The sequence below is a fragment of the Neofelis nebulosa genome, chromosome 15 (genome assembly GCF_028018385.1).
Source record: "Neofelis nebulosa isolate mNeoNeb1 chromosome 15, mNeoNeb1.pri, whole genome shotgun sequence".
Lineage (NCBI taxonomy): Eukaryota > Metazoa > Chordata > Mammalia > Carnivora > Felidae > Neofelis > Neofelis nebulosa.
The window spans coordinates 3625674-3650881 of NC_080796.1; the positions used below are offsets into that span (position 1 = coordinate 3625674).

At 59.2% G+C, this 25208-nt stretch overlaps 1 protein-coding gene and 1 long non-coding RNA gene across 2 annotated transcripts; both read right to left on the reverse strand.

Moving 5' to 3' along the window:
- Positions 1-608: 608 nt before the first annotated feature.
- On the reverse strand, positions 609-25130 carry LOC131496457 (epoxide hydrolase 1-like). Its single transcript, XM_058702015.1, has 9 exons — positions 24802-25130; positions 14862-15049; positions 12901-13081; positions 6408-6635; positions 5805-5934; positions 5189-5394; positions 3908-3943; positions 1343-1538; positions 609-898 (listed from the first exon to the last, which is right to left on the reverse strand). Exons 1-9 carry the CDS (start codon positions 24893-24895, stop codon positions 697-699), a joined length of 1461 nt encoding a protein of 486 aa, XP_058557998.1. The 5' UTR covers positions 24896-25130; the 3' UTR covers positions 609-696.
- On the reverse strand, positions 18506-20625 carry LOC131495967 (uncharacterized). Its single transcript, XR_009254222.1, has 2 exons — positions 19991-20625; positions 18506-19199 (listed from the first exon to the last, which is right to left on the reverse strand). It is a non-coding gene; the product is annotated as an uncharacterized LOC131495967 (long non-coding RNA).
- Positions 25131-25208: the final 78 nt, after the last annotated feature.

Sequence of the window (25208 nt, forward strand, 5' to 3'; positions counted from 1 at the left end):
TGCCTAAATTTTTCTCCCCATGGGACAGGGACTCCGTTCTGGGCACCTGCCAGAGAAGCAGCCTCCCACTGCTATCAGGGGGCGCCAGAGGCCCAGGGGGGCCCTTGTGCACGGGGTAGGTGGGTGGGGGCGGGGGGTGGCTCCATCCTGCAGGGGCGAGGCTGGGGCTGGGGCTCCATCCGGCAGGGGTGGGGTGGGGCTGGGGGGGGTGGGCTCCATCCTTCAGGGAAGGGGGTAGGGGTGGGGCTCCATCCTGCAGGGGCAGGGCGTGGCCCAGGCCTCCTGAGACCCCACCCCTGCACCGCCCAGCCTCAGGTCCTGCTGGGTGTTCTAGGTGCCCAGGACACCCGGTGGGGGGGGGGTCGAGTGGGGCCTCCTTCCCCAGCCCAGACCGTATGCCTGCCAGCTCTCCTGGGAGGGGACCCTATGTGGGGCCGGGACAAGCAGAGGTCACCTGGTTCCAGCCGCTCTGAGGACTAAAATCATTTATCGGCATCCACCTGCGTGTGGGAGGGTGCGTGCAGCGCGCTTGGGGCCCAGGACGGGCAGGGGAGGGGGCGGGGGTGGGGATACACCTTCGCCAAGAGAAGCCGGGGGGGTGGGGGGGGAGGGAGAGGGAGGGGGATGGGGGGGCCGCACTGGGAGGGGGTGGCTGATGGGGAGGGAGACTCGGCCCCGGGGGCCACCCCCGTGGCATCAGGGCAGCTCAACCAGCCCCACGAACTTGCGGATGTCCTGGGCCAGCAGCTCCGGCTCCTCGAGGGCGGCAAAGTGGCCCCCGCGGGGCATGTAGGAGTAGGACACGAGCCTCGGGTACTTGCCCTTCACCCACCTCTCCGGTACGTGCATCAGCTCACACGGGAAGGCGGCCAGGCCGGTGGGCACCGACACCTTGACCCTGGAAGGGACAGAGATCCCCTGAGAGGCAACGTCGCATCCTGGTCCCCTGCTGTCCCCACAGCGGGGGCTCAGGGACGGGGCGGAGGGGACAGGAGGTCAGAGCCAGGGTTGTGACCGCGCCCTCAACTCCAACCCACCCAGGGCCTTTCTGGAAGGGCTGGCCAGGTTGGGGAACAGGGCCAGGTGGGACAGGTGTCCCCTGTCCCTCTGCTGCCACCTGAGGGTCTCCGTGTGAAGGTCCAAGGGGCCCCGGAAGCAGGGGTGGCACAGCGGGCCGGCCCCGCGTTCCCTTCCTGAGCTAACTCTAGACGCACAAGATTTCTCCCAGCACCTCCGGCCTGCCCACAAATTCGTTCTCAGGCTGGGCGTCTGCCCTCGGGTTCAAGGCCGGCTTGTCTTGCGGCTCCCTGCCCTGGAGGCCTCTGGGCTGGGCCAGGCTTACCGATCCTGCTTGAAGAGCTGCCCCCTGTTCTCCTTGTAGAAGCGCTGGGAGGAGGTGATGGCGCCAGTTGTCCAGTAGAGCATGACGTTGGTCAGCAGGTCGTCCAGGGAGAACTTTCTGCGGAAGCAGAACCAGACGGCCGCTGAGCCCCGGGTGCACCAGAGGGCAGCCTCCAGGCCTGCCTGCTTTCCCCCCCCTCAGACATCACTGCGACCGGGGCACAGGCAGGCTCCGCCCAGGGTCACCAGCCACCATGATGGCAGGTGACGCGGCATGCGGACCGTGCATGAGGCAGGTTCCGCTGGCCCTCACGGCCGCCCGCACCCCCGACCACCCCCAGAGCGGTCCCACCTGGGCAGGAAACAGCAGGTGAGGACAACCGAACCCAGAGGCTTTGGGCTGGTCACCACCGGGTGCCTGGAGGTGGCTGCCCACCTCTGGCCCTCGAGGACCATCCCCAGGTGGGCTCGCCCCTGCCGGGGCCTGGGCAGGACGGGGTTTCCAGGCAGCGTTTGGAGCCCCTGGACGCGCCTGGCATTACCCACAAGCTTCCCGCCAAGTGAGTCACCCTAGGAGTCATGGGGCCCTGTGCAGACCCCCCCCAACACACACACACTCAGGCTGGGACTGCTGAGCAGGGGGACCCCACCCAGGCTGCGGGGCTCCACCCTTGGGGAGGAAAGAGCCATTTGGTCCTCTTGACCCTAGAAACCCCACATCCACTGCGCACAGACCCGCCAGCTTCCCACCCTGTCCCCTCTCATTCCCACAACGCCCTGCCAGTGCCCTCGGCCACCCAGACCCACCTGCTGGTGCGCAGACCCCAGGGGACTCCAGCTCTGGGGACGGGTCCCAACCCTCGGTGCGTCCCGATGGCCACGTGCCACCCACAGCCCCCACCCCGCCAGCCTCCCTGAGGGAACCCAAGTCTGCACAGAGCTCCCCTCGGGCCTTCCCTGCTCCATTCCAGTCCTGGGGGCTTAGGAGATCTAAGCTTCCTTGTCGGGGGGCCCGATCCCTCCATCCGCCTCCAAGTCTCCCTCCCCTGCCCACGGTCTGCCGTCCGATGCCACCCGGGCCTGCCTTCTGCCTCCCCTCCCCCGCCCCACCCATCCCCCATGCCTCGGCAACCCCCCCCACCGACGCTGCAACTCTCCATCCACACTCGCCCTTCTCACTATGTTCTGTCTTCCCAGACCTCCCTCCGTCCCCCTCCCAGTAAGCAGCCAGTAAGCCAGGGGTCCCCCCAGCACCCCCCGATGCTGCCCCACCTGCACTGATGCCAACTGCTAATTTCCCCGAGCACAGAGAGGGTCATTTCCTCCCATTGGACCCCTCCCCAGGCTCAGATGTCAGTCCCGTTCCCCAGTGGGCACCTGGCACCCAGCACGTCCGGGACAGAAGTGTGCTCTGTGCCCAGCCCCTCTCGGACACACGCTCACGGATGCAAGTGCATGCGCACATGCATACTTCGAGGCACCCCTCCTCCGCCCCCCCTGCCACCTCCCTCACACCGACCCCACGACGCCCTGCTTGCCCCCCTCGCGGGGGGAGGCCCCGCAGCGTCACTGCGCCTGCCCAGCTCTCCGCCTCCAGGGCAGTGACTTTGACGAACCGAAGCCAATTTGCCGAATTTACTTGTTTGTGTCGGCTCTTGGGAGGCCGTCGGCCAAATATGCTTTTGTCCTCGGCACCACGATTCACCCCTGCCCTGCTCCCCACCGGTGCAGCTTGAGATAGTGACGGGGGAAGGGAGAGCATTAACATTAATATGAAAATACGAAGGATTTGGGAGAAAAGAGGCTTCTCCAGAATGATGAACACGTTCATCAGGAATCTTCGTTTCCACATTCTTAGTCTCCAGCAACAGCGGCCCGGAGCGGGAACAGAGACAAGGGAACCTCCAAATGGAGAGGAGTTGATGGGAACAGAATGGTTAGAATCGGCTCTCAAACCCTGTGAACTGGGCTTTCAGCGAGGTGGCTAAGGGCTCCCGTATTCCCTCGGCTCCGGTCCCGGCTTGGAAACTACCACCACACCCGTCTCTGGCCTACCGCAGTGATCTTTCTAGAACACAGAGCTGATGGCGCCTGCCCCCTGCTCCAGGCTCTGGTGCCCCCGGGGGCCAGGCAGCAGCTACAGTGGGTGGTCAGCCCGGGGGGGGGGGGGGCGGTCTGGTGGGGATCCTCACCTGGCTGCAGGTACTGTTGGGCAAGGAACAGGGCCAGCCCTGCCTAGGAGCTCCTGGTGGAAGCCCATCCCCCCGGGGTCCTCTCCAATGTGGGATGGGGAACAGATCCCAAGGTGAGGGCTGTGCACGGGTTCATGGCCCGGCCCCTGCGTCCCTGCCCTCTGCCCTGGCCTCTGCCGAGCCAGCCTTTCCAGGAGCACCTGGTGTTTTCTCTTCGCCTAAATTCCCTTCTTCCACCCTGTCCGCCGGCAAACTCCTCCTCATCCCTCAAAGCCCAAGTCCAGTAGATTCTCCCAGTCATTTCCGCCCCGCCCCTCAGACAAGGCAAGGCCTCCTTTCTCTGGACGGTCTCTCAGAGCTCATCCGTCCACTACAGATTTGTCGATTGTGTGAGTCGTTCAGAGCGCAGCCTGGCGAGGGGAGAGGCGGGGAGTGACAGAGGCCTGGGACCCGCGAGCTGGCCGTCAGGACACGGGTTGCTGCGGGCCCCACAGGGCGGCGCCCAGGTCGGAGCACGGCTCTGCCCTAACTCTTGGGGTGCTCTGCACCCCGTCTACTTAACCCTTGGCCTTGGAATCCTGATCTGAGTAAAAGGGGGACACCCTCACGGCTTCTTGGGGGCCCACCCACTACGCGGGCAGCGTCCTGTGTTCGGGGAGGTCCACAAGCGAGATCTGTATGAATGCTGTTTTTTAAAAGGTGGGGTCTCAGAGGCACCCGGTCGGCTCATTTGGTGGAACGTGCGACTCTGGATTTCGGGGTCGTGAGCTGGAGCCCCTTTTGGGTGTAGAGATTACCTGCATACGTAAATAGACCCGGGGGCGCCTGGGTGGCTCAGCTGGTCAAGCGTCAGACTCTTGATCTTAGCCCGGGTCATGATCTCAGGGTTTGTGAGTTTGAGCCCCGCCTCAGGCTCTGTGCGAACACCGCGGAGCCGGCTCGGGATTCGCTCTCTCTCCCTCTTTCGCTCTCTGCCCCTCCCCTCTCAAAAATAAACATTAAAATAAATGAATAAACTAACTAAAAAAAAAAAAAAAGGTGGGGTTGGGGCGCCTGGGTGGCTCAGTCGGTTAAAGCGTCCGACTTGACTTCTCAGGTCATGATCTCGTGGTTTGCGGGTTCAAGCCCCACATCAGGCTGTGTGATGGTGCAGAGCCTGCTTAGGAATCTGTCTCCCCCTCTCTCTGCCCTTCCCCTGCTCACTCTTTCTCACGATAAATAAACATTTAAAAAGAAAAGGTGGGGCTTTTGGTTTATACGCTCTGATCAGTAAAAAGTAAGAAGCAGCCTGAACGTCCAAAATAGGGGATCTGTTACAAATGGACACGACCCCCTCCACCCCCCACGGTCCTGGGGCTGCCGGGCCCCCGGGCTTCCTGCTCCGTGCAGGCTCATAGAGTCCAGGGGTCAGGGGTCAAAGCCAGTGCACACGGCATTCAGCTCAAGCTGTCGTCTGGGACAATTGACCTCAAATGACCTCAGCGGAGACACGCAGCCTAAGAAAGAGCTCAGGTCCCTCCCAGGAGGTGTGCATCCCTGGAGCGCGGCTTCTGGGGCGGGTGAGCTCCCCCCCCCACCCCCCCCCCCACAGCGCCCGGCTGGATGGAAGGGGAGTGACCCCCGCCCTGGCCGCCGTGTCCCGAGCGCCGGCTCACCCACGGTGTCGGGCTTGGTGCTCTGGATGTGCATGTAGCCGCTCTCCCGCAGCGGTCTGTAGAAAATCTTCTCCTTGAAGGGCAACATCAGCTCCATATCCCTCTGGGTGAAACCGAAGAGCCTCGGGCAATGCCGAACCAGGAAGAGGGTCAGGATGCGGCCATTTAAAATGAAAACCATGTTCAAGTGCAGGCCTTTCACATGGCTGTGAGGGCGGAGAGCGGGCCCCGGTGAGGCTGGCGTCAGGGCCAGGGCCAGGGCAAGGGTGGGGGGAGGCCGGCAGGAGGAGGGAGGCATTGGGGAGGGGGAAACACAGAGTTTCCAGAAAGTTCTGGCTTCTCCCAAGGCTCAGGCCACCAGAAGGGTCCACTCTGACGTTCCCCTCCTCTATCTGTCCCTCTCTGTCTGGGCACCTGGCCCAGCGTCACCAACCCCGTGTGATACCGAACGGAGAGGATCCACACCAAAGAGCTCTGGGCGCGGCTGGGTGACAGGGGCCCCTCCGTCCTCTCCCCCTGGGCCCACAGACACCCCGCCCGGTGGACCCCCGCAGGCAGATCCTGCCGCCCCCGCGCACACAGTGACCTCGCGGGGGCTGTGCACACGCACACTCACCTGGGCACCATCTGGGCCATGTGGGTGCAGATCAGGGCCCCCCAGTCCCCGCCCTGAATGTAGAACTCCCGGAAGCCCAGCTGCAGCATCAGTTTGTAAAAGATCCTGGCGGTGGCCACTGAATTCAAGCCTGGTTGGGAGGGAAGGAGAACACAGTCACAGGAAGTCACTTGTGGGGTCCTCTTGGGCTCCTGTGAAATTCCTCACACCCCTCTCGCCCCCCCCGCTAGGGTGACAGCAGCTCACAGGAGGGGAGGAGGCGTCCCGGGGCCCAACGGTGGTGGCGAGGCCGCGGCCAGTGCCCCGCAGGGAGCGAGCCTGGTGTCCGCGTGGCAGGGAGGGACAGCGAGGGGACAGCCAAGCAGCGAGGGCGCGACGGGCTCAGGCCAGCCACCAGTGTGCTCCTGTGGGGCTCGGTCAGCCTCGCTGGCCCGGGACAGCCCGGGGCCCAGATGCGGGGAGCTCCCGAGGGCACGGGAGTCGGGGCCCCGGGGCCAGCGTCGGTCACCACCGCCCCTCGCCCGCCTCAGAGCCCGAGAGGGTGTGCTGGCTCCCCGCCTGGCGGGCAGGCCCGGTCCACACTGCCCCCCGCAGTCCCCATACCCTTTTTGGAGGCTGCCTCCGAGAAGGCGTAGCCAGGAATGGAAGGGCAGATGACTTCGAACACGTGCTCCTCGCTCAGGCCGTGGTTCACAGGGTCAGTCAGGAGGGGGATGATCTTATAAAACTCGTAGAAGGAGCCGGGCCAGCCGTGTACCATCAGCAGGGGCTTGGGGGTGCGGCCGGGCGGCAGCTGGGGCGGCCTCACATGGACGAAGTGGATGTCCAGCCCTGGGGAGACGAGCACAGTCAGGCCGGCAGGCATCGGAGATATTGTCTTTATTTTTTTAATGTTTATTTGTTTTTGAGAGGCAGAGACAGCGTGCGAGCCTGGGAGGGGCAGGGAGGGAGGGAGACACAGAATCCGAACCCGGTTCCAGGCTCCGAGCCGTCAGCACAGAGCCCGACGCGGGGCTCGAGCTCACGGACCGCGAGATCGTGACCTGAGCCGAAGTCGGACGCTCGACCGACTGAGCCACCCAGGCGCCCCAAGATTTTATTTTTGTAAGTCATCTCTATGCGTCTCCCTCTCCCTGCCCCTCTCCTGCTCACACTCTTTCTTTCTCAAAATGAATAAATGAACTTAAAAAAAAAAGTTAAGGGGTGCCTGGATGTTTAAAAACCCAGAGGCGAGAGCTATTAAAGGGCTGTTCCCTTCCCGGAAACCGCCTGACCCCAGGACCGCCTCGGGGTTCCCCAGGACGTCACAGCACGAAACACTGAGTCGTCCGGACAGCGGCCTGCTGTGGCTGCACCCAGGTGCCGTGGGCCTCGTCCCCGCGCTGGTGGCCTGGCCCGGGCCCAGCGAGCCTTCGAGAGTCTTCCCCTGGCTCCCCGGCCCGGGTGATCCCAGAGGGCCTCCCTCCTCTCCATCGCCTGCCGTCCTTGACCCTCACGCCCCGAACTTTCTGGGGTCCTCTCTGCCCCTATCCCCGGGCTCCAGCCTCTGTGCCGACTTCCCTGTTCTGCAAGGAGGCCTGGGCCTCCCTCGGGGGGTGAGGCAGGGCCTTCAGAGACAACGGCATTGCTGATCACAGGGAGGCCGAGGTTCAGGGCCCTTGTCCCTTCGCCTCCAGCCTCTGTCCCGGCGGGCGCTGGGCCAGGACACCCCCCTCCAGGCCCCTCGCCACCCGTCAGGCCCGGGCCCAGCTCTGCTCCTGGGTTCTGAGCCCGCAGCCTGGGTCTGGGGTGCCTGGGGCTCCACAGACCTGCCGGGAAACAAGGAGGGCTTCCTCTTTGATTTTTAACATCTGTCTTCATTTTTTTTTTCAAGTTCATTTATTTATTTTTGAGAGATAGCACGTGTGAGCAGGGGAGAGACAGGGAGAGGGAGAGAGAGAATCCCAAGCAGGCTCTGCGTCGTCAGCACAGAGCCCGACTCGGGGCTCGAACCCACAAACCGTGAGATCGTGACCTAGAGTTGAACACTCAACCCACTGAGCCGCCCAGGCACCCCTTCGCTTTTAAAATTCAAACATTTAGGGGCGCTGGGGCGGCTCAGTCAGTTAAGCGTCCGACTTCGGCTCAGGTCATGATCTTGCCGTCTGTGGGCTCGAGCCCCACGTCCGGCTCTGTGCTGACAGATCGGAGCCTGGAGCCTGCTTTGGATTCTGGGTCTCCCTCTCTCTTTGTCCCTCCCCTGCTCGTGCTCTGTCTCTCTCAAAACTAAAATAAACATAAAAAGCAAGAAAATAAAATTCAAATATTTAAAATTCAAAAAGGATACAAGGGAACAGTGAACAGTCAGCCTTGGCCTCGGCCCTTCCCCCAGCCACCAGTCCCCTCCCGGGGGACAGCTTCCAAGGACCGCCGTGCGCACGCCAGCACGGGCGCGAATGAGTGGGTGTTCCCTAACTTTACACTCAGATGAAAAGGTGACAATCTGAATTCGAAATAACCGCACGCCGTGCAGTATGTTCCAAAGGAGGTAAGGTCTCCTATGAATAGGAGTGCATTCATTTTTTTTATTTTAAAAAAAAAAAAATTTTTTAAACGTTTATTTATTTTTGAGACAGAGAGAGACAGAGCATGAACGGGGGAGGGTCAGAGAGAGGGAAACACAGAATCCGAAACAGGCTCCAGGCTCTGAGCTGTCAGCACAGAGCCCGACGTGGGGCTCGAACTCACGGACCGCGAGATCGTGACCTGAGCCGAAGTGGGCCGCTTAACCGACTGAGCCACCCAGGCGCCCCCGAATAGGAGTGCATTCAGCAACGCGGAAGGACCCCGGGATGTGTTGTCAAGTGGAAAACCACGTTCCAAAATAGAATGTACATAGGCTTCTATTTTTGCTCAAGGCAAGTTAGGATCTGTGAGCCTTTTGTAAAAAGTCTGCACTGTCACAGTCCAGAGGAGCCTAGGGAGACATGGAAACAAAGCGTAATGGGGTGTCCAGGATGGGGTCCCGGGAAAGAAATACAACATTAGGTGAAGACTGAGGAAATCTGAGCCATATCCCATTGTCTGTGGACACTGTGTTGTTCAGTCTTTATTTTATTATTATTATTAAAAAAAATTTTTTTTAATGTTTATTTATTTTTAAGACAGAGACAGAGCATGAACGGGGGAGGGGCAGGGAGAGAGGGAGACACAGAACCGGAAGCAGGATCCAGGCTCTGAGCCATCAGCCCAGAGCCCGACGTGGGGCTCAAACTCACAGACCGTGAGATCGTGACCTGAGCTGAAGTCGGACGCTTAACCGACTGAGCCACCCAGGCGCCCCTATTATTATTATTTTTTAATGTTTATTTTTGAGAGACAAAGGGACAGAGCATGAGCGGGGAGGGGCAGAGAGAGAGGGAGACGCAGAATCCGAAGCAGGCTCCAGGCTCTGAGGTGTCAGCACAGAGCCCGATGCGGGGCTCGAACCCACAGACCGTGAGATCATGACCTGAGCCGAAGCTGGACGCCCAACCGACTGAGCCACCCAGGTGCCCCACAACCATAGAATTTAAAAAATAAAGATGTTTTTGAGGCACCTGGGTGGCTCAGTCGGTTGAGTATCCGACTTCGGCTCAGGTTATGATCTCGCGGTCCATGAGTTCAAGCCCCGTGCCGGGCTCTGTGCTGACAGCCCGGAGCCTGGAGCCTGCTTTGGATTCTGTGTCTCCCTCTCTCTCTGCCCCTCCCCACCCCAAAATAAATTAACATAAAATTTTTTTAAAAAGTAAAGATGTTTCGGGGCGCCTGGGTGGCGCAGTCGGTTAAGCGTCCGACTTCAGCCAGGTCACGATCTCGCGGTCCGTGAGTTCGAGCCCCGCGTCAGGCTCTGGGCTGATGGCTCGGAGCCTGGAGCCTGTTTCCGATTCTGTGTCTCCCTCTCTCTCTGCCCCTCCCCCGTTCATGCTCTGTCTCTCTCTGTCCCAAAAATAAATAAAAAACATTAAAAAAATTTAAAAAAAAAAAAAAAAAAAAGTAAAGATGTTTTTAACACTAAGGGAATCTGAATAAAGTATGGACTTTAGTGGAGGTATTAACATATCAGTATTGGTTCATTCCTTGTAACAAATGTACCAGACTAAGGTTAACAGTAAGGGGAAACTGGGAGTGGGTACAGGGGAACTTCCCGTACCGTCCTATTTTTCTGTAAATTTGAAATTGTTCCAAGGAGTCCCTGGGGGGCTCAGTCAACTGAGTGTCTGACTCTTGATTTTGGCTCAGGTCATGATCTCACGGTTCATGGGTTAGAGCTCCATGTCAGGATCCCCACTGAGTGTGGAGCCTGCTTGGGATTCTCTCTTCCTCTCTTTCTGCCGCTCCCCTGCTTGCTCTCTCCTTCTCTCAACATAAGTAAACAAGCATTCTAAATCAATCAATCAATTAATCAATCGTTCTGGGGTTAAAATAAGTGTTTCCAACAGATGAACGGAACAGAATCACAATAAACCTGGGCATATGCAGTCAACTAAGCTTTGACAAGGGAGCCAAGAACACTCGATGGAGAGGAGACGGTCTCTTCAGTAAATGGCGCTGAGATAACTGGATGGTCACATGGAAAATAATGAGACTGGACCCCTACCTCACACCACTCACAAAGATGAACTTGAAAATGGATCAAAGACTTAAATGTAAGACCTGAAACCATGAAACTTCCAGAAGGAAACAGACACAGAGCTCTCTGACGTGGGTCTTGATGACAGTTTCTTGGAGGCTACATCCAACTAAAAGGCTTCTGCACAGCAAAGAAAACCATCAACAAAGCGAAAAGGCCATCTGGGGAATGGGAGAAACTAACTGCAGACCATGCATTTGATAAGGGATTAGTATCCAATATACATAAAGAACTCCTAACGACTCAATAGTAGAAAAACAAATAACTCAATTAAAACAATGGGCAAAGGACCTGAATAGACATTTCTCCAAAGAAGACAGACAACAACCAACAGACACATCGAAAGATGCTCACCATCACTCATCATCAGGGAAATGCAAATTAAAACCACATTGAGATACCACTTCACACCTGTCGAATGGCCATGATCAAAAAAGGGGCACCCCTGTTCTCTCTCAAAATAAATAAATAAGCTTTTTTTTTTTAAAGACAAAAAGAGATACCAAGTGTTGGTGAGGATGTGGAGAAAGGGGAACCCTTGTGCACTGCTGGCTGGTGGGAATGCAAACTGGTGTAGCCATTCTAGAAAACAGTATGGAGATCCCTCAAAAACTGAAAAGTGAAATATGGTCCACTAATTCCGTTTCTGGGAATATATATAAAAAGATAACGGGGGCACCTGGGTGGCGCTCAGTCAGTTGAGATTTCGACTCTCGATTTTGGCTCAGGTCACGATCCCAGGGTCGTGGGATCAAGCCCTGGGTTGGGCTCTGCACTGAGCATGGCGTCTGCATGAGATTCTCTCTCTCCTCCTTTGCCCCTCTCCCTCACTCGCAGGTTCCCTCTCTCTCTAAAAATAATGATGATGATGATGATGATAATGCACCCTCGTTCACTGCAGCGTTATTTACAGTAGTCGAGACAAGGAAGCCACCTAAGTATCCATCAGTAGATGAACAGATAACGAAGTTGTGGTCTCTCTCTATAAATATAAATGGAATACTATTCAGCCTTTAAAAACGAAGAAGCCTTGGGGGCGCCTGGGTGGCTCAGCGAGTTAGTGTCTGACTCTTGATTTCAGGTTCAGGTCCTGACCTTGAGTTTCATGAGTTTGAGCCCTGAGTCAGGCTCTGTGCTGACAGCATGGAGCCTGCTTGGGATTTTCTCTCTCCCTCTCAAGCAAATAAAATAAATAAAGTTAAAAAAAATGAGGAAGCCTTACCATTTATTTATTTTTATTTTTATTATTTTTAATTTTTTTAACATTTATTTATTTTTGAGGCAGAGAACGAGCATGAACAGGGGAGGGTCAGAGAAAGAGGGAGACACAGAATCCGAAACAGGCTCCAGGCTCCAAGCTGTCAGCACAGAGCCCGACGCGGGGCTCAAACCCACGGACTGTGAGCTCATGACCTGAGCTGAAGTCGGACGCCCAACCGACCGAGCCACCCAGGCGCTCCAAAGAAGCCTTACCATTTATGACAACATGGGTGGACCTTGAAGGCACTGCGCTAAGTGAAACACGCCAGAGACAGAAAAAAGACAAATACCGCGTGATCTCATTTATGTGTGGGATCTAAAACGAAACGAAAGCCGAAATCGTAGAAAAAAGAGACGAGAGGAGGGTTGGGGGTGGGGGAGCTGGAGGGAGGGGTCAGAAGGTGCACACCCCAGGTCAAGGTGAGCCCTGGGGGCGTCCGTCCAGCCTGGTGATGGGACCTGGCACTGCTGTGGGTATGTAGGGAGGTTCAGGGTAAGTCCTGAGAGCTCAACACGGGGAGAGGAGTTTGTTCTCTCCCTGTATCGTCTCTGCAGGAGAAGCTGGATGTGAGCTGAACCCCCCCCACACCCCCTCTCCCCCCAACCCAGGCGATCACTTTAGAGCAGAAGTCAATCAAACCATCATGCCCCACGCCTCACACTTACCCGCTGATGGGCGTCAGTTACTTCTCAGCAGAACTGGGGAAAATGCTTTTCTGCCCAGGAAACTATTCCCTCACCCAAATGATCTTGAGGTCACCTTGCCAAGACAGTTTTGGGCGGGAAGGGACCTCCCAGGCGATGCCGAGGGACAGCGGCGTCCCACAGCGGCAGGACGCCAGGTCTCGAGCCGCAGACAGGGAGGGCAATCGTTCTCAGGACCTTGACCGCCGGGCTGAGCGCCCTTGAGCAGTCACGGCGTCACGGACTCCAAACCCTCACGGAGCGGCGGACCAGATTCTGCGTATCTCTGGCTTTCAAATTACTGACGTGTCTTCCTGCCTCGCTCTAAAGCCCACTGGATTTGTGGGGACTCTGCATTCTTTTTGCCCCAGTGAGGTCAGCCTGTAAATACACCCCAAGGACCAGAAATTGGATCCTAAGTTGGGTCCGGGTCCCCTCCGGAAGCTACAAGGCCGCTCCTGAGACACACACCCCTCTCCCGCTGGCGTCTGGGGAACATACCTTCGATCCTGGTCTTGAAGTGAGGGTACCTGTTGAGCATCTCCACCTGCTTCCTCCAGTCAAATTCATTCCGCCAGTAGGAGAGGATCTTCTTCAGGTAGTTGGAGTTGAAGCCATAATGGAAGCGGCTGTCCTCCAAAGGTGGGGTTAAACGGGTCCCGTCGATCCTGCGGTGTAAGTCCTGGAGCGAAATGCAGGACCCCAGGGAGAGAGGGGTGGGTGGGGCAGAGCACAGAAGGTTTGTTTCCAGAAGGCGAGCAGACCCGCAGCGGCCAGATACTGTGACAGGGGAGGCGAAGCCAAGTCCCTCGGGGAGGGTGAGGTCCCCCGGGTCCGCCACAGGTGCCCTCGGGGTCGTCCGCTTTCCCCAGAAGGCACCTCGTTTCCCATGACCGCAGCTGTTCCCAAAGCTGTGTCCTTCACCCTCGACGTCACCCGTATATCTCCTCTTCGTTTTTAAGTGCATCACCGCTACATGCATCTTTAACGGACCTAGGCTGACCTCTGGTGGGGACCGCCACACTTTTTTGTAAGAGGCCAGGCACTATGAACGTTCTAGGCCCTTTCCAGCTGCAGCTGGCCCACTCTGTCCTCGCAGTGTGGACGCAGCCACAGACACTGCGCGGACCAATGCACACGGCTGTGTTCCCGTAAAACTTTATTCGCAGACACTGACGTCTGAAGGCCAGGTGGTTCTCACGGGTCACGAGACATTATTCTTGTTATGTCCTCAGCCATTTTAAAGATGTAAAGGCTATTCTTAACACGGGGGCTGTATAACCCGGGGGGGGCAGACAGATCTGTCCCAGGGCTGTGGTTTGCGGACGCGGGTACACAGCACTGAACGATACGCTGTAACTCGGCTGGGATAAAATGACAGACCGGGAGAGAAGGAAGGTGTGCACCTAGCAGGCGAGGCCAGGGGACCAGCCCGGGCCCTCTCGGTGTCCTCCATAGCACCCCGGGCTCCCAGATTCTGGACGTTTTAGACTCCAAGTCTAGGAACCCACGAAAGGCGTTATCCTCAGCCTGGTTTCTCTTGGGTGCAGCCCAGTTTCTGCTCTGTACTCTTTTCCTCCTCGGAAATCTCACGACTTGGGCACTTGTGAAAGCACGTACCCCCTGCTCATCTCTCAGCTACGTTTTCTCTGTGCACCTTCCTTTCTCAGCCACGGGACTAGGAGCTATTGGAGGGAGGGCCCCTCTCTTCTCTGAGCACCCAGCCCGTGCCTGCACACACACGTGCTCCGACGAGCTCAGAACGGGAGGGGACGTCCGGGTCACCCTCCTGGCCCAGCTCCCACGGCAGCACACCCCCCTGGTCACGTCCCAGCTGACTCCAGCGTGCGGGGTGGGGGCTGGGCTCTGGAGCTGACGGACCTGGGTTCAAATCCTGCTCATCCCTCAGTCACCTTGGGTAAAAAGCTTCAATTCCTGCACGTGCAGAGGGAACGACGGTCCTGCCTCCTACGGGGACTGAATGGGGCCTCGAACAGCTGTCACAGAGCAGGTGCGTCACCAATGCTGGCCCTGCGGCGGCCTCTCTGGACCCCAGCATCTGATGTCACCACGGCCCTGCGTCTCACTCAGGACCCCCGCCCAGGCCCTGATGACAACCTGCTCGCTTTCTCTGGCTAAACGCACCCCCAGGGTGGCAGGAGGGCGCGGAGGAGGGGAGAGCAGCTGCTGTCTGTGACCCGTGATGCCCGCGCCCAGGGCCAGCTGGCACCCCCTGCCCACCTGGTGCTGCTGGGCTCTGGGCAGGGGAGGGAGGAGCAGAGGGGCGGGTGGGCAGAGGGGGACGGGGTGGGCACGGGGCTGGCTGGGCACGTCTCTGTAGGATCTGCCCTTGGCCGGTGTGAGAACAGCGGAGGGCACCCCACTCCCAGCCTCCCCGGGGAACACAGCCAGGCGTCCCCGCCCTCCCCTCGGCTCAGCCCCGCCTGGGGAAGGGGCCTCACCTTGATCTCCTCGTCTGACGTCTCCACCTTGAAAGGGCGGATGCTCTCGTCCTCTGGGGCCGTGGGCCTCGCCCCGGGGCCCCACCACCCATCTTCTAGTGGCAGCGTTTCCTCCTTGTCCCGGGAAACAAACCAGGAGACGACAAAGGCCAGCACTGAGGCGAGGAGAATCTCCAGCCACATGATTCCTGCAGGAGCGAGGAGGGCCCGTCAGTGCGGAGACCCCCCCCACCCCCACCCCCGGCCGAGACCCTGACCCCCACCCTCCCTCCCACCCAGCCCCCGACTGCGGGAACTTGTGAAAGAAGAGTCTGAGCACATGGAAGAAACAGAAACCAGCAGGAAAAAGACAAGAGCTGTGGCATTCATCCACCGAATTGGGAAAATACCAACACAGGGTGGCCTCTCGCGGCCCTGGATGCTGGGGCTGCACTTCTGAGGCCTCTTGCTTTTCTAAGGGGCCTTCTGCTCCATGCTTCTGGAAGCTTCTCTCCACCCTCGTGTGTGTGTGTGTGTGTGTGTGTGTGCGTGTGCGCGCGCGCCCCCACCCCCAGGAATGCTGGGCTTCTGAGGCTCCGCCCCTGGCTGTCTCTGGGAGGGGCCTGTCCCCAGGGTGCCCATCAGGGGCCGGGCGCACCCGGTTTGGGCCCGGGGAGTGTTGGGGGCCCGAACACGGCCACGCGGCTCAGCTGTATTTTTTTATTTTTTTAATTTTTATTTATTTTTTTAATGTTTTTATTTATTTTTGAGACAGAGAGAGACAGAGCATGAACGGGGGAGGGGCAGAGAGAGAGGGAGACACAGAATCGGAAGCAGGCTCCAGGCTCCGAGCCATCAGCCCAGAGCCTGACGCGGGGCTCGAACTCACGGACTGCGAGATCATGACCTGAGCTGAAGTCGGACGCCTAACCGACTGAGCCATCCAGGCGCCCCCCGGTGGTATTTTTTTAAAGGAGGCTCCACGCCCCTGAGATCATGCCCTGAGCGGACCCTTAACCCACTGAGTCCCCCAGGAGCCCTCAGCTTTTTTTTTAAAACAGCTCTATCGAGGCATAATTCACGGGCCATATAATTCGCCCACTTAGAGTGTTCGATCTGGTGATTTTTTGTGTATGACAGACAGTGAGGCCATCACCCCAGCTTGACGCGGGGAGGCGGGGAGGCTGGGGAGGCCTCAGCCCTGCCACCAGGAGACTCAAGTGAGACATTTCCCTTTAAGGAGGCGAGGGCACATGGAGGGCACCGTCGGAACCGTAGTGGTGGTCACTCCTAGAGAGAAGCTAGGAGAAGTCAACATCTAGCAGCAGACTTTCCCACCACCTCTCTGGAGCACTGGCGGAATCTACTAGAACTTGACATTCACAAACGCGAGGACTCCGCGATTCGCCCCGAGGCGCAGACCCAGCCCGAAGGTGCCCGAGGGTGCGCCACACCGCGCTGTAGGTGGGGAGCCCCACACCTAGAAACGTCCCTGACGCCATCCGTCCACACAGGGGGGCCCCCAACAGTCCGCACCGAACGGGCCAGACACAAAACGGCACGTCCCGCAGACCGTTCCTAAAGGAAGGCCACTGTCAGGGCCACGAGACGGCAGCGTGGAGTTTCCTCTGGTGGCGGGGCCCGGCCCGGCACTCACCGCGATGACAGTGTGCAGGGGGCACAGGCCCGTGTGTCGCCTGGGCCAGAGACACCCGAGGAGCCAGGCTCGGGCAGGTGCGGGACACAACTCAGGGGTGCACGGGGTCACCGCCGCGGGGACACCCCGTGGGGAGCCTGGGGTGGCCGTGGTCACGGGCCTCCCGAGCCTGCACGCCGGCCCTTGACTGCGGCCCCCCGCCCCGCCCGGGTTCTGACTCTTTACTCGGCGAGATCTGAGGGTTCGGAGCCTGACTGCCGCAAGGTAACGGCTCTAAACGCAGGAGGTCAAGCCAGGCAGGTGCTTCCCGTCGCCGGTAAACGGAACGTCGGCCTCGGAGTTTCACCGAAGGCGGTGTTTCTGTTAGGCTCGGGGCAAAAATACAAGCTTCAAAACCGTATGTACACCTCATTTGAGGCTTGGTCCTAAAAGCCGAAGTCAACTCTTGTAAGTTGAATGCGGTCTGGAAGGCACCAGAAGTCACTCGTTCTTTTCAGGTAAGAGATTCGGATCGGGGCCCCGGGAGGGGAAACGCAAACTGGCTCGTGGGACCACAGGCGGGTTCGGCGGTCACTGCGTGGCTGTGACCGTGAGCCCGGCCCTTTGCAGGCACAAGAGGTGGGTCACAGCCCTGTGCCGCAGGAGCTCATGCTCTGGTAGGACAGGCAGACAGATGAACAAGTGATGACAGCCATCTACACAGACGAGGAGAAGCGTGCAAACGCAGCAGTGGTTAAGTCGGCCACAAAGGCTGCACGGATGAGCGGGGAGCGGAGCAGAGGTTTTAAGGATAAACAGGGATTTACGAGGCCGAGAGACAGTGCGCCGTGTAAGCAAGGAGCCTCTAGGATCTACATCCGGGTTCCACACAGGTGTGGACACTTGGGACCTCCGGGGCGCACTCTTTCCATTTCTACCTGCGCCGGCCGAGACGGGTCTCTACCTCACCTCCTTTGTACGCGGTTCCTTTTGCATGATGAAGCCGGCAGTTTTAACTCAGAAATCGGGTTTGCCATTCGGATGGCCCTCCTGTAAATTACAAGCCAACACTCCGGAGCGAGGCGAGGACGGGCACTTGGGGAGGGGAGCACGGCATGGCTGTGTGAGAAAAAGGGGGCCTGGGCAAGTTCCTCAAAACTCGGCACCCTAACTCCGGCCGCTCCGCAAACGCGCCCTCGGGTTGAGACACGGGGTGGCTGAGCCTGGCGGCTAAATTCGCCCCTTCCTTCCTCGCGATGGAATCGAATGGAGGGAATCGTTGTTGTTGGCAAAGCTCAGCTAAACACTGCATTTCCTGGTGCTCCCTGCAGCTTAGCATCGAGCTGAGGATTTGAAGGAGCGATTAGGTGCTGACAAAGAGCTGTAAGTGTATTTGGGGTGGAGCCCCCCCTCCTCCCCGCTCGTGGCCCAGACAGTACCTCCGTGTGAATCAGGAAAAGACCCCATTCTTCAAAACGCTGCCAGAAAATTAACCTAATCTGCTGCTCTTGTCATAGGATGCCTCATTGCCATCTGCCAGAAAGCACTTGTACGTAGATCTACATACATCTAGAGGATGACGTGCGTGGCATCCTCTAAGATTGTGCAGTGCACAACGTGCACAACGGTGCATGGATCCTGCCCGTGTGTGGAAGACTGGAAAGAGCCTGGACTCGGCTGGGAAGCACGTACCTTTTGCCCTTCCCCCTTCACGCTTCCTGGGGCATAGGTGTGATGCCTGGACTCTGGTAGCCATTTGGGGCCATGAGGTTTTCTTGAGGAAAGAGGTCAGCACCAGGACAATGATGGAAAGTGGGTTCCTGCTAACCGCGGGACGACTTACTCCTAAACTTCCTTTGGGTGACAGGGAAACACATTTCTACATTGTTTGAGCCACTGCTGCTTTGAGTTTTCTATTATATAAACCTTAACATCCTCACTAACTGAAAAAAGTCAGCGGGGGAAATAATATATCCAGTTCCCCGTGGACAAACTCTCAACAACAAATGCTCAGCCTTCAAAATTGTCCTTTCGGTTCTTACAGATTTTATTTTTAAGTAACCAACGTGGGGCTCGACCTCACGACCCTGGGATCCAGAGTTGCAGGCTCCACCCATTGAGCCCCCCAGGCGCCCCTCAGGCTGCTTCTCTAAGTGAGAATCAACTTCCTGACAGGTGTCAGAATGCAAAACACCAGTGGCCCCTGCCCGCCCCGCCCCAGCCCTGGGGGCAGGGAGGGGGCCTCTCTCTGCGGAACACTGACCTCTGTTTACATACAATGTGGCCTCCGCAGCTGGTGTCTCCCTGTTCTCTCCGTAGAAGGGTAAGACTGGCCACCAGTTGGGGATGAAATGCGCTGTGGCTGAGTCACAGAACGAATCTGTGCCCCTTCGGCAGAGGGATTATTTTATGGTTGTTTTTTTTTTTTTTTTTTTTTTTTAAAGGGGAAAGACCAGAAGGGCGACGGCCTTCCTGCGGCCCCACTTCCACAGTGCGTCAGACGCCCTCTCCACACAAGAACAATTGAGCAGCTGTGGCTGGGATCCTGCTGGGTGACTTTCTAGCGGCCAAGGACCCGTGGGGGGGGGGTTGTAAAAAGGACGATCTGGAAACCCACAGGCCTCCGGAAACCAGTGGGTCAACAACGAAGCTGGCTGGGGCGCCAGAGAACCTGTGTCCGAATGGGGCCACCCTTTCCGCGAACGTGGCTCCCGCCGTCACCCCTGCACAGACAGACAGGTGCGTGTTTCCCACCAAGACCCCAACAGCCCCCTGCCGCCTCCCCTGCTCGTGAGCATCTCAACATCCCCTCCTCGCGCATCTGCGATCACACCGTGACCTTGGGCCCCTGAATTTGTCTCCTTCGGGGTTCCCTCGCTGTCACGGGCACTACCCACCCCCCGAATGGCAAGCCAAGAGCCCAGGCGACGTCTTTGAAACCCCCTCCTTCGTTCCACCCCCGTGGAGCCAATCAATCGGCAAGTTCCAAAGTCGATCTCAATCCACCTGCACGGCCGCCTCCCCTGGAGCAGAGCAAAGGCCCTGTCCTGTCCCCTCACACGTGCTCTGCCTCCCTGTCCCGCCCCCAGCATGCCCTGCGGCCAGAGTGACTTTCTGCAGATACAAACCTGACCTTGCACATCCCTGGTGTAAACCCCGGGACAGCTTCCTGCTGTCCTTGCAACAGCGAGATGCTTGGTTAACCCTTCAGGGCCTGTGCTCTCTGACCCGCCCACCCCTCCCCTCCTCGCCCTCCTGCGGTGGGGGAGCACCCTCTCCCCTCAGCTCCTGAACCCCTGCTCATCCTTCAGATTTCAAATGCAGCGTCCCTCCTCCAGGCAGCCTCCCGTGACCTAGTTCAGCTCTGTGCGCCTCCCACCCCTAGCTCGAGTCACGGTCACATCTGTTCAAGGTCCTGCAGCAATATCGCCCCCACCCTCCCACCGCACCCCGGAAGTAAGCTCCCCGAGGGTAGAGGCCATGTCTTCTCTGGCTCCCCGCTGGTCCCCGGCACCTGGCACGTATTGGATGCTCAGAAAATCTCTGCTGAAAGAATGAATTTAAAAATTCTTCGAGGGGCGCCTGGGTGGCTCAGTGGCTTGAGCGTCTCAACTCTTCATCTCAGCTCAGGTCACGATCTTGCGGTTCGTGAGTTCGATCCCCGCGTCCTCTGTGCTGACGGCGTGGGGGCTGCTTGGGATTCTCTGTCTCCCTCTCTCTCTGCCTCTCCCCTGGCCACACATCTGCACCTGCCCGCGCTCTCTCTCAAAATAAATAAACGTCAAAAAATAAATCAAAATAAAAAATTTTTCACTGACAATGTTGAAAATTTCCAGAGCTCGTGCCCAGAAAGATGGCTGAATTCTCCTTGAGGAGTTATATATATCATCTACTTCTTAGACTATTCTGAGACACGGGCCGTGGGATGCAGGGAGAAGGCTGAGTAGGTGGGAGGTGGTGTTCTGGCAAATTCCCCCTGAAGGAAGACTGGAGAGCCAGGGTGCCCGGTGGCCGGCAGATATCAGGATTTGGGATCCAGAAGATGAGGCTCAGACTCTGGACCTTGCTGAACACTAGTGGGGAGTCCTGCCAGCCTGTCCTCAAAGACCCCCGCCCCTCCCCCGGCCTCACACCCAGGCAGGTGCGAGAACCCTCAGACCAGCTAAGCCCAGTTCTGAGCGCACCTGTACTGGCCGGGGTGGGGGCCGGGCATCCGGGGCTCTTCTTCGAGAAAAGAGGCCGGGAGGGCCCAGCTCTGTGCACAGGAGGCCTCTGCCCTCTGCCCTGCTTCCTGAGGGTTTCCTGCCAGTGACTCAGACTCACATGAGAGCGAGGGCCTCGGCTCCTTCTGGGGGAGGTCTGTCTGGACAGCACACTGCGGGGCAGGGCGAGAACGGGGGAGGCGAGCCAGACAGAAAGTGGGGCGTAGGGGTGTGTGTGCCTCCTCGGGCCCCGCGCCGCCTTCCCCACACCTCTCTGGAGGAAGGCAAAGGAACATCCAGCGGAAAGGGAAAAGCAGATGGTTTCCCGTCGGAGCCAGGGCGGGACTGCCAAGGCGGCGGGGCAGGGAGCCTCCCGCCCTCCTGCCGCCAACGCACGGCTCCCAGGGGCTCCCCGACGCCATCCCTGCTCGCTGTTGGGTCTGGTGGCAGCTGGCCCAGACAGAGCGGGAAAGCCTGGGGAGGGGGGGAGGGGGAGGGATGGGGGGAAGAGGGGAGAGAGGAGGGGGAGAGGACGTCCGGACCGCGCCCCCTCTGCCCCCACAGCCTTTTCCCTGGAACCCCAGTGGCCAGACGAGGACGGGGACTCAAGATGGGTGAGGCGGGATGGGCCCTGCACCCCTGCCCACGACAAGGGCCTTGTTTACCTCCTCCAGGCCGGGAGCCAAGCCCTGGGAGAAAGAACAGCCCAGAGCCAAGCCCCTAGGGAAGGGAAAATGCAGTTTGCAGGCAACCACAAAGCAGAATAATAGAGAAGTAAAAACAGGGTGGGGGTGGTGCAGGCTTCCTGGTGGGGGGGGGCCCTGCTCTGGGCCGCAGTGAAGGGACATACAGCTGCCTTGGAGGGGACGCTCCGGCAGACCCCTCGCCCCCCAACCCGACTCTCCAATTGCTCCTGAGTGGACAGACAGACAGACAGACAGGACTCGTTTTGCTGGTGTTACAGGGGCGTCCAGGGAGCCAGGGGTCAGCCGGCCGGTGTTTAGGCACCAACCTCTGGCCTCCAATTGTGCTCCTGCCACTCGGCAGCCACATGACTTCAGGCTGGTGGCCCCACTTGTCCAGGCCTTGCTGAGCTGGGGATTCAAGGAGTTACCTCGGTCAAGGGGTGGTGCCCCCACACGGGCACTCGCTAAAAAAGGTTTTTTTTTTTTTTAATATTTAGTTTTGAGAGAGAGAGTGCCAGCAGGGGAGAGGCAGAGGGAGAAGGAGAGACAGCATCCGAAGCAGGCTCCGGGCTCCCAGCTGTCAGCACGGAGCCTGACGCGGGGCTCGAACCCACGACGCATGAGATCATGACCTGAGCCGAAGTCGGACGCCCAACCGACTGAGCCCCCCGGGCGCCCTGGGCATTCACTTTTGCACTTAAATCCCGAGAACGCGACAGGTGGGTGAGAGGGGGCGGAGGCCGAGGGAACCTTCCCTGAAGACATGTGCTGCTGGGACCACGACAGGAAGCTTGGTGGTCTCTGTAGAGGAAAGAGCAGGCGGGACCCGGGGAACATGAGCCCCAAAGCCCAGGGTGGCGGAAGGCAGAAAGCGAGGGACGCCCAGCACCTGCTGCAGGGGCCTCGGTGGGAGGAGGGAGGCCACCCGGCTGGGCTAGAGGCCCCCGGCACCTCTGGGGGGACTCGGCCGGCCCGAGTCGAGCCCTCCCCAGGCTCGTCTACGCAGCCTTCCACGCAGGCCTGAAGCTGAACAATGCGAGGAGGGGCTTGGGGGCTCGCGCCCAGGGAGTCACTTGAGACCCTGTTCTGTCTCCTGGCTCAGTTTTCCATCGGTTTTAAGTGACAAGAGAAGGAGCCCGAGCGGACCACAGCTCGCCGCCTCGCGGAAAGAGCGCTGTGCTCCGTGGGGTTTCGGCACTTGGCATCTCTGAGCAGAGAAAAGACTCCGATTCCCGAGGATAAAGGTAGCGGGCCAGGTGGCGCCCGGCCGAGCACCCCGGATCTCCTTCCCAGCGCTGACCTCACTCTGCCGCCCTGGCCCCCCAGCTCAGCCAGCCCTTGACCAATGTGCTCCGGGCTCAGGATGCCTCCTCAGGGCTGTGTAACCAGAGAGCGCCGCTGGCTGGGCCCTGGCTGAGGAACCTAAGCCGCCTTCCCGTCTGGACGGCAGCGAAAGGGCCTCTGTGCTTCCCGTAGGGCGGCCCCTCGGGCCCGGGGTCCGGTGTCTGGGAATGTTCTGGGCCTGGGGTTAGTTTGCTTGCGGCGAAGTCTGGGCAGCAAAAAGGAATAAAAGTCGCAGAAGCCAAAAACGACTTCTGGAACTCCATCGAAGGTCCTGGTGGACAAAACAGCCCTGCCTCTGTGGGAGGGCGGGGACCGGAGCCGGGTGAGGGGGACGAGGTCACCCTCCCGCACCTGGTGGCAGGGCCCGTCAGCTCCTGCGGAGACAATGCGGCCTAGCAAGCAGGTCCTCCCACAGGCAAAAAAAAAAAAAAACCTGGAAAGCCGGAAAGTACATCTGTTTGACCCCCCCCCGACCCCCCAAAAACCTGGTAAGAGACTCAGACTTCCCCGAGCTGTGCTGGTCACTGACCGGACTGATCCTGGTCCCGGAACCAAAGCACTTCTCTTACTTTCCAGAAGGCCCCATCTGTCCAGTCCCGACAAGAAGGGGAACACACGGGAGGATCACCACTCAGTGAGGCCAAGGGCGCCCGTCCCCTAGGGAAAAGCCAAGTCCCCGCTGCCCGGGGTGGTGGCCCTCAGGGAAGGCACAGGCCCACCTGGGCCTCCTGTTCCTGGTCACCGGTTTCCTGCGCCCTCCCGGGCTCTGGGGGCAGGACACAGCCGGCTGAAGGCCGCCCGTGGGCCCCTGGTGGGGACGGTCCGTCTGGGCACCACGGCCTTCTGTGAGGAGGCAGGGAGAAGCCCTGGGAGGGAAGGCTCTTCGAACACCGACTAACCCCGACAAGTGAGGGCTGGTTCCTTCTGTTTTAAAGAGACTCACAAAAACGAAGCTCGGGCAAAGCCGTTCTCTTGAGCCCACCGGCTCAGAAGCCCCAAGAAGACCCCTGAACACAGTTTACCCGGCCTCCCCAAAGGCAGCAGAAACCCCTGTTCCTGACCTGACCTCCTGTTCCTCCTATGGAATCTTCTGGAACATCCCTGAGCTCCTCAGACAGAAGAGCCCTTTTGTTCCCGAAATGCAAGCACCTCCAGTGAGGCCTCAGAGGGGGAGGCTTAGCTGCAGCGGGACCGTGTCCCCAGCCGCTGGACACAGACGATGGGGGGGCCACTTCAGGTCTGTGAGCCCCGCTGGGGGGAGGGGCCTCGGGCAGGCCTTCAGGAGTCAAGAAACGATGAACTAGGACCTCCCTTGGCAAGGTAAACACACCTCAGCAAAAGCAAAAACACCAGTTTGAACTTGGCTGGCTCAGCTGTGTTACGTTATGTAAGCAGGGATGGGATTGCGAGGTCCTCTCCCGGGCGCCAGGGAGGATTTCCTGGAGCACCAACCACTTCTCCCTCCTCAGGGCAGCGGGTGGCTGGGTGCTCTGGGGGATCTGTGCAGGGGGAGGCCTTCTCCCTGCTGCACCCCACCTCGTCCCCATGGCACGCTCCTAAAGCGTCTGCTCCTAAAGGGCCACGCCCAGGCCAAGAACACCCACCGGCAGTCCCCCGCTATCCCCAGGAGGCCCGCCGGGCTGGGCAGTGACACTTCTGTGTCGATCTGAAGTCCCTGCCCTCTGTCCCAGGGTTTGCCCCGCACCCTGGGGCCGGAGCCCTCACTGTCCTTGAAGCTGCCCTCAGCGGGCCTGGCACGGGCTTCAAGCCCACCCTGGCCCCATCTGAACCGACCGCACCCCGCCTACAAATTTCCTTCCCTGAAGATCAGTTTGGACTTAACCACACAGTCACCACCCGCTGGAGCCACGAGGAGCCTTGCAGATAGATTGGCCCGGCCTCCTGCATCCCTGGACCAGGCCCGGGCAGGGGACGTCTCGGCCCGGCCAGTGCATGACCCCGCTCTTCTCTCCACACCAGTTCTCTGTCCACATCGCTGCGTTCCCTCCAATCACTAGTGATGGGCTCTAGGGCCCTTGCAGAGGTGGGTTTTGAGCATGAGATCCAGGGGGTCCCCCCGAACCAACACGCACCTGCTCTTTCTGCACACCCAGCCCCGGGTGGGTATGTTCTGGGCTCCTCCCTCGGCGGTGGCAACCCGCTCACGTTTAGATCTCCCTTGTTCATTTATTTTTAAGATTTTATTTGTAAGTAACCTCCACACCCAACTTGGGGCTCGAACTCACAGCCCCGACCGAGATCGACACTCACACGCTCTACGGACTGAGCCGGCCGGGCGCCCCCAGCCCTCGCTTCTCCCCTAAGCCCAGCTCTGTGTCATCCGCTCAAGGGTGGAGAAGTGGGGCCTGGGCCTGGGCCGGGAGCCCGGGAGGGAAGTCAAAGCTGTCGGGTGAGCGATTACCAAGCCTGTGCAAGCTGGGCTCTCAGATCAACGGCGGGGGGGGGGGGGGGGGCTCCCTGCGAGCTCCACCTGGTGCCC

Bases quoted from the DNA above. Each gene is read 5' to 3' on its own strand.
- LOC131496457 (XM_058702015.1), bottom strand. From the start codon at position 24,895: ATGAACAAGGGAGATCTAAACGTGAGCGGGTTGCCACCGCCGAGGGAG. The intron at 5,935-6,407 runs GTATGGGGACTG...CCTCCCAACCAG, and splicing joins GGAGGCAGCCTCCAAAAAGG to GCTTGAATTCAGTGGCCACC. The intron at 899-1,342 runs GTAAGCCTGGCC...TGTCCCTTCCAG, and splicing joins CAGCTCTTCAAGCAGGATCG to GGTCAAGGTGTCGGTGCCCA.